The 12,638-nt window shown below is 32.4% G+C and overlaps 1 protein-coding gene across 2 annotated transcripts; it reads left to right on the forward strand.

The window, feature by feature from the left end:
• Positions 1-4,432: 4,432 nt before the first annotated feature.
• Positions 4,433-6,396, forward strand: LOC118034766 (heavy metal-associated isoprenylated plant protein 3). Of its 2 annotated transcripts, none has more exons than XM_035040154.2 (5): positions 4,433-4,582; positions 4,697-4,877; positions 5,066-5,295; positions 5,439-5,526; positions 5,646-6,396. In XM_035040154.2, exons 1-5 carry the CDS (start codon positions 4,574-4,576, stop codon positions 6,176-6,178), a joined length of 1,041 nt encoding a protein of 346 aa, XP_034896045.1. In that variant the 5' UTR covers positions 4,433-4,573; the 3' UTR covers positions 6,179-6,396. The 2 variants fall into 2 exon arrangements, with proteins under 2 accessions (XP_034896045.1, XP_073267358.1); XM_073411257.1 differs by having other exon boundaries at positions 4,496-4,608.
• The last annotated feature ends 6,242 nt before the right edge of the window (positions 6,397-12,638 follow it).

Here is a 12,638-nt window from a genome sequence, read left to right on the forward strand (position 1 = left end):
TTTTTTTTTACAATAAACTTCTTTTTTAAATAGGATTTTTTTTTTTTTTTTAATCATGTGGCGGTTATGCATGCAGCCACCAATCTAATTTAATACATGAATTGATTTTCCCTTCTAACTTAATTATCTAATAAGATTGTATGCAATTTCAAACATTTTTTTGTTGCATCTGTCGGCATCCTTAACAAACTTTACTTGATCTTTTACGGACAACGTAAATATATTAAAAATAATGTTTTTTAAAATGTTTTTTATATTAAAATATATTAAATTAATATTTTTTTTTATATTTTAAAAATTATTTTTGAGATAAATAATTCAAAACATCAAAAAAAATTTAACAAATTTTTTTTTTTTTTTTTTAAGAACGTAGTGCTCATACGGTGCCAAAGCAGCAGTTTTTATCCAATTTAATTGTTTGATAAAAGGGCGACCACGTTCTCATGTTGTGAAAGATTTTTTTACTGGAAATTCATTCTCTAACCTCTGACAAAACAGACATACATGATAGGAAAAAAGAACAAATCATCTCTTTTTATTAGCTCTAAAAAAAAAACAGATGACTGAGCCTTAGATAATTATTCTTTTTTTCCCCAACAAATAACGGTACAAAAGCCAGGGAATTAAATATTCCTTCTCAAAAAAGAAATGACCAAGGTGATATCCTAATCAACGCTATTAGTTCTCCAACAACAACCCCTAATAAAACTTCTTCACCCTAGACAGCAACACAACAAAATAAAAATAAAAATAAAAAATAATATGTATATATAGTCCAAATAAAAACTGAGTAATTTTTAAAAAATATAGTTCAATTAATTCTTGAGTTTGTTCCCAAAAAATTACTAGTTTGAATGTCATAAATCTCATGATCATTAAAAATTTATTTGATTTTTAACTTTAGAATTTTAAAGAATTAGTCCAATTATACTGGTCAAATTACTATAGTTAAAACAGAAAAAGAAGAAGAAAGCCAGGTAATCAGCCACCTTGCTCGCTCAAATAGAGATAGCAAAAACATAAACTTTGAGCAAAAACGTAAACTTAGTGATGTTTACTACAAAAGGTGAACAAATTAAAAAAAAAAAAAAAAAGCACGAACAAACAAAGCCACATTGGTTTGAAAAAACTCTCTCGGAAATGAAACTCTTATAATGACATAGCATCAAAGAAACGGTTACATAAGAAAAAAAATAAAAAGTTATGCTAACCAGGTAAATGGAAGCATAAAAGAGCCTTAATAGAGGCATGCGTAAATAGAATAACAGTGGCCATGATGCCCTCCCAAAAACGTAACCTTAAGCAGTGAAAATAGTTTTAAAAAAAGAAAAAAAAAAAAAAAAAAAAAAACCTAAAACTCGTGCATCATTCTACAGATACAAAACAGAGGTGCTCAAACATGCAACAGCAGGTATAAATACCAAAGGCCAAGAAAAATGCAGAACTGCAAAGCCAACTTGTGTTGACTCTGCATAAACATAGAAGGCATCATTAACACCGCTTAATTGAACCAGATAAAAACTTGAAAAAAAAACGAAGAGAAAAATCTGAAACTCAATGAAACAGAGGGCAGCGTGTAAAAACAGAAGAAAAATTCTGACCCTATTGTTACACACCCTATCCCCATCGTTATACTTGTATGTGTTTATGATAACAAATTCAAATAACATGGTTGCTAACAAAGATAAGAAAAAAATAGCGAAGAACAAAATAACAGCAAGGTGGATGATCCCAAAACGACATAGATATTCCAATTACATAAGACAAAGAATAATGTGCAATCCAACAATGAAGGGTATAACTTAACTGGTTATGTTCTAGATTTGTTATTTAAGAGATCACCAGTTTGAGTCTCACAAATTTTTCAGGATCATTAGAAACTTACATGATCGTTAACTTCGGAGCCTGTAGGGCCAGTCGAAGTGTGCGCAAGCTGGTCTGAATATCCTTAATAATAATAATAATAATAATAAAAGAATAATATGTAATCCTGGACCTTTGCAGTCATAAAAAGAAAATTAAAAATCCAAAAAAATAAAGCACACATATTTGACGAAAAAAACTAATCCGGATGTATCCGAAAAAAACTAAACAGCTGTTTAAAAAAAAACTGCTTCAAGCCACAATTGATTAAAAAACAGTTATCATCTCGTTCTAACATACTAATGGGGAAGCATAAATGTTTTTTTGATTCAATCCTTCTACTTTTTAATTTCTTATTTTATTTATTTATTTTGTTAAAAAATTTATGACTTCTAATTTTATCATTCAGAGGGTTTATATGGTGTTTTTAAGCTTTAAAGCATGGGGCATCAAAGAGCAAGGACTATGCTTCACAATCTACCAATGAAAAAGAAAAAAAAAAAAGAACATTTATGCCGGCAATGGCATGAAGGAGGTTACCAAGGCATTTCAAAAGACTTGCATCTGATTCAATAGCAGGCAATAAAAGCAGATTCGTGCAAAAGAGGTACGATTATGAGCCCAGAAGCGAGGTTTCTTGGCCAAATAGGAGCTGCGGCAGGGGTCGGGGTTTCCACCCTTATTTGGTCATTTTGCGGCAGGGGAAAGGCTTTCAAAATGAGGTGAGGCAGATTCAAAGAAAGCTGAGCTCTTTTGCCGTGCAATAAATGAAAGCAAAAAGGAAAGAGTGAAAGAGGAGGTTAAAGCGATAAAGAAACAAACAAGTTTGTCCCGGAAAGCATGTCAAGGAGCCAGAGAATGTAGATATAAATTAACCCAACCGACTCTTAAATAACCTGGGTTTTATGGATTAATCTGGATTAGTTCATAAAATTCGGGATATGATCTTTTAACCGGTTCAATTTTTAGGTCGGATTTAACCACTATAACAAAAAATACTAGTTTCCATTTTAGTTGTCTAGGTTATTTCACAAATATTCATAAAAATTACTTGAACAATATATGTCATATGTGTGTACAGTACTTAACGAGATGACTAGTTGATATAAATCAATAAGAAAGTAATTTGAAGTTATATATATATATAGTGTCCTCATTTGCTTGCGAACTTCTTCAGTCAGGGGCAAGTGACGATAACTAGAATGATGTTCGTGATTCGCCGTGAGTCTGGTCAATTTCTTCGCAGCTGAAAAAAAATAATATCAGAGTATTGTTATTATATTTTAAGAAGGAGAAACAATTAATAAATCAATATAATAAAAAAAATAAAAAAAATAATCATCATCAAACTTCACAAATCATGATGAAAATATCATGTCAAACCTTAAATATCAAAAAATATTAAATTGAATCAATATTGATCTATTTTAATATTTTTTTATTAATTTAATATTTTAATTTTATTATTTAATATTGAGTATCCAATAGCAAAAATTAGAAATTTCATAGGTAAACAATTATTTTTGTTCCTCAAGGAGAAATTCCTCGCTACTCTGCAATTGCACAAAAGTTTTTATTTATTTGATGCACTAAATACCTGCCTATTGATTTCAAATAAGTTTATAAATTAATCATGCATAATCGTTTGATTTAGAATTTGAGCATAATACATGCATTATTTGTAAGAATCATCTATGAGAATTTATATAATTTTTCTAATACATATACATATAGAGGTGCATCTTCAAGATCGTGATCTAAAAAAAGATAATTAAATTTTCATATCTAGTTTCTTAACAAGGATAAATTTCTCGTTTGTTTTTAAATTGGTAAAAAAAAAAATATTTATTTTATACACTAATTGCTATGAGGTTTTTTCATTTGAATTTATAAATCAACAATTCATTTGGCATGAAACGAAAGAATTACTTGGTTTAGATGCATTCAATTCACTTTTCTATACATATTTCAGTTACCGGAACATTTAAGATCAACTTCCACATTACTCGCATGTTTCTGGATTAAACTCATATCCAAGACCCGACCAAAAGAGGGGAAGAACTTGTCGCCTTGCAACTCATAGATGCTTCCCCTATCAACTTCCACATTACGCTATATTCATCAAAGGAAGCTTCAATCATCACTTTGGAAGTCTTACACAATGAGGAACAATGCACATGGTATCAGCAGCAAAATCAATGCACATGGATGTAGCTACAGTCGATTGATTTACACGCTTAGCACCATGGGAAGAAGCTTGAACAAGGTGTCAATTACTTGAGAGTGAGTGTGTCACATCCACCAAATTTAAAGCCATTCCATTAACACAGGCATACAGACAGAGAGACAAGCAGACGCAACCCAATAAATCCAATGAAGGCTTTACACTGGGCTTTCCTGCCAGGAAATACACAGACGTCTCTCCTTCCCCACCGAGAAACATGCCCAAAACCTTAGAAAGCACATAAATCCAACAAAGTCCACTTTACATTGCTATGATTTATTTATGCTATGGTATGGTGTGATTACATGACATACATACATGTGATTTACCATCATCATCATCATCATCATCATCATGTACTCATGACTGCCCACCTCCATTCACTCCCCTATAAATAGGACTCCAACATTCTCTACGACTCATAGCTCTCTCTTTCCCCCCTGGTTCCACCATTCTCTAGAAGCAGAAACAGCGCTGAAACTCACAATGGCTAAGGTGAGTTAACCCACTCAAAACTAGAGGTTACCTCTTTCTCTGAGTTAACTCATAGTTTATATTTGGATCCTTTCTAATTAGCTATAATGGGTTTTTTTCCTTTCTGTTTTGCAGAAGAAAAACAACAGCAGCAACAACAACAACGAAGTAGAGAAGAAAGAGGAAGAGAAAAGCAAAGGCAGTGACGGGGGAGGAAAGAAGGAAGAGAAAGGCCCAGTCCCTGTGCTTTTGAAAGTGGAAATGCATTGTGAAGGATGTGTTTCTAAAATTGTCAAATCTGCTCGTGCTTTTGAAGGTACCCATTTTCTTTTAACCTTATAGGTTTTTTTTTTTTTTTGCATAAGCAGATTCTAAAGATTATCTCTTTTTACTCTGTTTTTCTCCTTCTCAGTATAAGATTTCTATTCCCTTTTTTGCTACGCAGATCCTGTAACTGGGTTTTTGCTGTTTCTTTAATGGGTTTTGTTTTTGGGGTTTTTGTAGGCGTAGAGACAGTGAAAGCAGAGCCATCTTCAAACAAGCTTGCTGTTACAGGAAAGATTGATCCTTTGAAAGTCAGAGACTATCTCCACCTTAAAACCAAGAAGCAGGTCGACCTCATCTCTCCACAACCCCAAAAACAAGACACCAACAAAAATAACAACGGCAGCGGCAACAAAGAGGACAAGAAATCCAATGACAAAAAACCAGACTCTGCTGCTAAACCAAAAGAGGTATTGCTTAAAAAATTTAGAGCCTAAGCCTTTGTTTTAACGTTTTTTTTTTTTTGGTTAATGTCGGGATTCTTTTGTTATTAATTGTAATGATTTATGATTAATTAATTAATGACTTGCCGTTATTATTTAAATGTTAACAGGCTCCGGTGAGCACGGCGGTACTAAAGCTGGGACTTCACTGCCAGGGTTGTATTAAGAAGATTCAAAAGATAGTCCTCAGGACCAAAGGTATATACGTTTTCAAAACCTTCCCTTCCGTTCAAGTCACGGCGTTAAATTTTTTAATGCTGCTGATTAATTAGTAATTATTAAGTACTAATCAACTTTAATATTTTAATTTTTTGTAGGTGTGCAAGAGATAGGAATTGACACAAAGACGGAATTGGTGACGGTCAAAGGGACGATGGACGTGAAGGCTTTGGCTGAGACTCTGAAGGAGAGGCTTAAGAGGCCAGTGGACATTGTGCCACCGAAGAAGGAGAAGGAAGGTGGTAAGGAAGCTGAGAATGCTGCTGAAGGTGGCGGTGGAAAGAAGAAAGGTGGCGGTGGGAATGGTGGTGGGCAAGATGCTGCTGCTGCTGCAAAATTGGAAGAGATCAACAGGATGGAGTTCACGGTGCAACCTGGATTCGGATACATGGGTCAACCAATATATGGAAATGGTTATGTGGGTCAACCTGTTTATGCTTCACATGGACCGGATTACGGGTATGGGTATGAATTCGGGCATGCACCGCATCAGGGGTATGGATTCGGGCATGCACCGCACCAGGGGTATGGATTCGGGCATGCACCGCACCAGGGCTATCGACCTGTTCAGGCTTACCCAGATCATTTGCAGTTTAATGATGAGAACCCTAATGCATGCTCTATCATGTGAGGTCAAGGTGTTTAAGCAGTGCTAGTAATTATATAAAATGAGCTAAAATGTAAATAATAATGAATAGAGTGAGTGGGGGGAGGGGGTTTTCGGTTATGGGTGGTGGTGATAGACGCCAATTACAATGATTATCTATTTGGTCTGGTTGGAGGATCTTGATTTTGGAATATTTTGAAGGTTTTGGATTAATGGAGTATATATAGTTTATTTGGATTTAATGTAATTTTGTGACTGCGCTCTGCGCAGGTCTTTGTTTCTATTTAAATGCCAGTAACTCTAGGTGGTCATGAACCAGGGGCTCTCCTTTTGGTGAGACGATGCTATCACACAACTCTAGGAGGATTGGCTCTTGTGGTTAATTTTGGTGGTGTATATCCACGCCAGGATCTGGTCTTGTAAATGGTGTTTTGCCCGTGGAGTTAAAGAAATTGTGACGATGCCCTCGCAGAGATTCTTGGCCAAAAAGAACCCTGCCGCACCTACCAATATCCACCTAATTCCAATCCCTATCATCAACGCCAAGCTAATGTGGGTGGTTTATTTGGTTTTTTTATATTAAAAAGAAACTTTAAAATAATATTCTTAGATGAGTCATCCCTTTCAGCTCGAAGTCTACAAGCCAACAGAAAATTGTCTAGTGTCCTTCCTTACACAAGGGAGAGAACTAGAACCATAGGAAGGGCCCTGCGCCATTGAAGTGAGAGTATATATATATATATATGTATATAATAACAAGCCATTTTTAATGCAAAAAGAGTGGTATCGGAGGGCTGGGGCCTACCAATAATTTGAAAAAACTGGACCGTGAACCTGCAAAACACGCCTAGTTAACTTTTTGTCCGGTGTCCTTATTTGTTGTCCTGGGGGAGGCTGAGCCCGAGGGGCTGGTTCGCACTGCAGAGCGCAAACATATATTCCAGGCCATAGGTTCAGAAACAGACATGTAGAAAGAGAGAGGAGTGTAGCCCCAAATTGCAGCTGTCTTTCATTCTTGTAGTGTTATTTGTCCTCTTGCTCGATGCATTGAGCAAAAGCATTTTCCCGATGAGAAACCCTAGCTCTACCTCTCTGTCTCTGCCTTCCTTGTCTTCCAGTTTATACATGTCGAAACATGCACGTCCATGGCGATCTTCACATCACCGTCACCATACTAGGCTAGCCAGTAATGTAGGTGGAGCTATGCTATACGAATAGTAATTATAGGTGCCATGATGCCAGTGCTCGCCTGATGTTGTGCGTGGACTTGACTCTGCGCTGGAGTCTTCGGCAATTTCCTCCGCTTTAGTATGTCGATCGAAAGCGAAAGCGGGGTGGGGAATTTCTTTGGCCTCTTCCTTCACTAGGGTAATTAATTAATTAATTAATTATCACTAAGCCCACCTTAATTTGATTCTAAATTATAATAATAAATCGCTCTTGTTTCACCCTTTTTTTTTAATGTAACAAAGTTATTTTTAGTAAAAATTAAATTCCCTTTTAGAATTTATCGGTCAAATAACAGTAAAATTTAAAATAATTATCTAGATTAATCTATTTATTCATCTATATTTGACTGAATTAATATCTAAACTCGTCTAAATTGAATTATTAATTTAAGCTAGATTTTAAGTTAATATATCGTGAAAGATATTATCATATGAAATTTAATATGTTCTAAATTCGAACTTAATCAATGTTTTCATTAAATTGATCCCTAGAAGAATCAAACTAATCGTTATGCATTAAAAACGGCATGGTTGAATATGCATGAGAAGCATCGGAGAAGGTAAAATTGAGAGGAACAAAGAAAAAAAGGAATAAAAAAGAAAATCCGGTTTGCTAAAAAAGGGGTGCCCCGCTACCCTGCACTTAGTCTATGTTTACACGTGCGTACATGGCGACTTGGACGTGCAGCAATCATCAAGGGGAGTGGACTGGCAAATGGGAATACATGATTCATATCATGTATGTGATGTGATGCACATCATGATACATTGTGCAATGTGCATGATTTTTAATTTAATTTAATTTAATTTATTTATTTTGATAATTGCATGCTCTCATTTTTTGTCTGCGTTTGTGAAGGATACAAGAAACTTCCATAAAGGATGGGAAAAGCGTTTTACACTTTTAAGAATCAACTTGATTTTTAGGTATTGCTTTAGCAAACCTTTTTTAGGTGATTCCAATAATTCTTTTAGCTTTCCATCTCTCTCACTTTATTTAATGTTTGTTTGATAATATTGTACATGATATTTTTGTAAAAAATATATTAAAATAATTTATTTTTTATTTTTTATTTTTTATATTATTATATTAAAAGTAGTTGGAAAAACATTTTAAAAACATTATTTTTCAAAAGAAAAATATTTTTTTCAAAAAATTGAGCCACATTACTAAATAGAATATTTAGTGGGAAGAATATGATGTATGTTTATGAGTTGAAGGGAAATTAAGCAAAATAGATGTTGGAAGTTTGTTTTAATTAAAAAAATTATGGGGGAATAAGAAATTAATCACAAAGAATCTTTGATTTTTTTTAGATTTAATTATTGGTTTATTGGTTTATGATGGTTAATTAAAGATTGGTAATAGTGAGAATTAATCCTTATTGATTCTTCAACCTTTTATTTTTTAAAATTCACTATGAAATAGAGGGTGAATGAAGAGTTAACTTAGGAATTTTTTAGATTTTTACATATTCTTCCCCACCTCATGTTTTAGTGTTTTATTCTCATTTTATGTTTTGATTTTCCTTTCAAATTTAAAGTTTAGGTTTATATTGTTGAGAGATATTTAAGTTTCATATTTTTGGTTCAAAAATCTTGATTTAGAAATGCATTTAAACTAAGATAATATTGTTGGAATCTTGGGAGGCATATTGCATACTTTCTAGTTGCACAAGTTAAGAGCAATAAAATTTTAAAGATAAAGAATTCATTATTGACAACAACAAAAGATTTATTATTTTAAAGTACTTCGACAAGAAAGTATCTTTTTTATTTTAATTTAAGTACGTATAATTAATTTAAACATATATAAATTTTAGTATTTTCTTGAACATAGTTTTGTTTAGCATGCTTTTTTGATGATAAACTACTAATTTATATTAATTATTTTTTAACTACAATCTTCATGTTATGACAAATTAAATATATTAACACACTAATCTAGTATATTTATAAGCTTTGATCTACAAAGGGAATGTTCTATCTGCCTATAAAAATCACCTAACAAAATGTCAACTTCATGCAATAAATAAAAAATTAACAATACATTGACTCTCAATCTTAATCGTCAAGGATTTCAATTTTTTAAAGAAAAAAAAAAACAAACACACCCCAAACAGTTTTTGGGTTTTGAGAGCGACTCACTGCACCTGTATAAATTTTAAATAATTATTAATATAATAAAAAAATAGTTACGGTCTACTTATAATATTCAATTTACTTGCATTAATTTTATCAATGTACATGGGACAATACCAATGCCAGCAAAGAGGAGATTTACACACTATGAATCTGGTATGCTTTGGAATATATATATATATATATATATATATATATATATATATTGAAAAAAGAAATTAAATAGTATTGATTAGATTCCAATACCCATGTGATCTAGGAGTTATTTTAAGTCCTTTTCCCCTTTAACAGTGATGATTGCATGAGTTCCATTCCATGTGAGCACATATATAAGCTATGTAAAATAAGTGGATTAAAAAGAAAGAAAAAAAAGAGGAAAAGGTTTACTTTGATGGAGAAGCCATTTTCATTCTTCATCCATGCCTATTTTACCAATATAGTACTTTAAAACTTTATGGTAAAGGTTTAATCTATATCTCACAGAGTATATTGCTTGATAATTTTTAGGAAGAGAGCTAATTTATTTATTTATAATCTATAGAGTATAAAACTCTTTGGGTAAATAATTATCGTGATGTTCTAATTGCACTGGTTTGTGTACCCGAGGCACAATATCATCATGCTATGCATATGTATTTAGAATGATTGTTTCCCGTCGGAAAGCAAGGCACAGGCTTAGACCACTGGTTTTGTGTTTTTTTTTTTTTTTTTTTTCAAAATATTTTTAGCCATAAGATCTTCGGCTGCATGGAGATGAAAGGATTTGGAGTCTTGAGAGCCATAATAATTTTATAATCTATGCGGGCCGCCGAGCTTCAGTTCTCTTCATAATTACTTTAGTTTGAACTTACAGGTGAAGTCGACTGAAAAGAAAGCAGGAAAAGATTCATTAGTTTGGGTGGTTGTCGGATCTTATCTTTATCCCATGTGCCTCTAAGCTTTAAAGCATGAACGACGTTCCTACTGCCTCAAATATCCCTTCAAATATCCCCTACCATGATTGAAAAGAAAATCTGCTCTCTAGATCTTTTATAGGTAGAAAATTAGTTTTGTATTGAAGAGGTGCAAGTTAGAAATTATTTTTCATTAAGTTTTTTAGTAATGAATTTAAATTATTTGAAAATATTCAAGAGAAAAAATTATATAAAATAATATAAATCATATCTTGAAACCTCACTTAATAGTTTAAATTATTGGATTGAGATGATTATTTAATATGTATCAGAGTCTTGATAACTAAGTGGTTGTGAGTTTGAATTTTACTATTTTTTTTTTTGATAAAAATCAAATACAATGTAATATTAGCTTGTGCAAGTTTTTAGCCCGAAGAGTTTTCACTTAAAGAAATGTGTTAGTGAATAATATAAATCATACTTTGAAATCTCACCTAAAAATTTAAGCTATTGAATTAAAATGATTCTTTACCAAAAACCAAGTTGAATAAAGAAACTTATCTTTATAAAGTATCGATTATCATTCATGATATTTATTTTTTTAGATAGTCTTGTTATGTTTAGTTTGTGAATGATTATAAATTGCTGTGCAAGGTGGGAGTAATATCTAAGGATAGGAAAGGCAAACAATGAGATTGGCGGCCTTTATTAGAGGGCAGTTTTTCAAAGTTGAGAGCCTCCTCACAACGCTTTGTAGAAAAGTCCCAAGGGGATATTTAGTTGATTGGGACATCGGGTAAGGATTTCACCTTCAATATGGATAGGAAGCAACATACGGGTGTCTTCAGGAGTCTGGTTTGATTGGGTGTGATAGTATATATATATATATATATATATATATATATATATATATATATATATAAAATTCATTTAATATATAAGATGTCACTATTAAAAACAAGTTTTAGATGTTTTTTCTTATTTTTTTATGTGGATTTCACGGGAAAAAAAACCACACTATATTTTCAAATGGATTCATAATCATAAATGGCAAATCCCTGTACAAGTTTGGTGGTTGATAATAATTGATAGGTGTGCATCATAAATGATGAATCGATTGAGATACTTATTTGACAAGTTTGGTGAATGATAATAATATAAATAATATATTAAAACATCATCTATAAATTTAAGTTTTTAAGTTAAGATAATTATTTGACAAGTTTTATTGTTAGTATTTTCTCTTATTGTGTGTATGTTATAAGTATATATTAAAAAAAAAAAAAATACCCTAATGCCTGGTGTTTATTTAAAACCCACAAATTAAACTTTGTGAGTTATTTTACACATTTAATCTTACATTCTTTACATGAGGGATATTTGGTCCAAGTATCCTTAATTTTTAATAGAAATCCAATAGGTAGATATGACGATGCTCGTTGAGGGGAGAAATATTACTCATGTGACAATTTTAATAAAGATGATAGGTTCTAATTTTAAGAAAATAAAATAAACAAATCCAATTGGGAGAGTCACGTAATTGTTTTATAAAACTCGAATTATTTCCATTTAAAAAAATTTGTTTGAGAAGAAAAACTTGGGACTGAACAACTTCACCAAAATTGTTTATTATATGGTTAATACTTTCCTACCTCAACAAGCTTTAACACAGTAAATGAATTTATGTTAGCAATTGAGATTAATGGGATAGAGTTGTCTAAAGATAACCACTATAAGGTCAAATTCGCAAAATTATTTATACAAGATTTAATTTGTCAATTTAATACAAACACAGGTCTCAAAATGAGTTTTTTTAAAAAAGAAAAGAAAAGAAAAAGACAAAAAAGAAGAAGATGAATGGTGGTCTTTGCCGACATCTACTTCGAGAGTGGGATGTTCAATGAGTTCAATAACTTGGTCCCTCTATGAAGCAATTTTCTAGTACTAATAAAGGCACACTAAGTCAAAGTTGGGCATTATGAGTAGTGATTGGAAGGCTTGATCTATAACATACATTGAAAATTGTTGAATGTTGAGAGCTTTTACAACGTGGGTATTATGCGAGAAGAGATTGAAAATTTGAAGTTTTCGACACTAGTCCAGCGGTTGAAGGGATTTTTTTTTTTTCTGCATCCTGGGTTCAAACTTTACCGTGCATGCCTGTCATCCCCGCGGTGCCTTACATGCTCACTGGGTTTACAGGATGTTCAGTGAGCCGTG

Source organism: Populus alba, chromosome 9 (genome assembly GCF_005239225.2).
Source record: "Populus alba chromosome 9, ASM523922v2, whole genome shotgun sequence".
NCBI lineage: Eukaryota > Viridiplantae > Streptophyta > Magnoliopsida > Malpighiales > Salicaceae > Populus > Populus alba.

Excerpts from the sequence above, each read along its gene's own strand:
- LOC118034766 (XM_035040154.2), top strand. Across the intron at positions 5,296-5,438 it reads CTGCTGCTAAACCAAAAGAG|GCTCCGGTGAGCACGGCGGT; the intron begins GTATTGCTTAAA and ends AAATGTTAACAG. Across the intron at positions 5,527-5,645 it reads GATAGTCCTCAGGACCAAAG|GTGTGCAAGAGATAGGAATT; the intron begins GTATATACGTTT and ends AATTTTTTGTAG.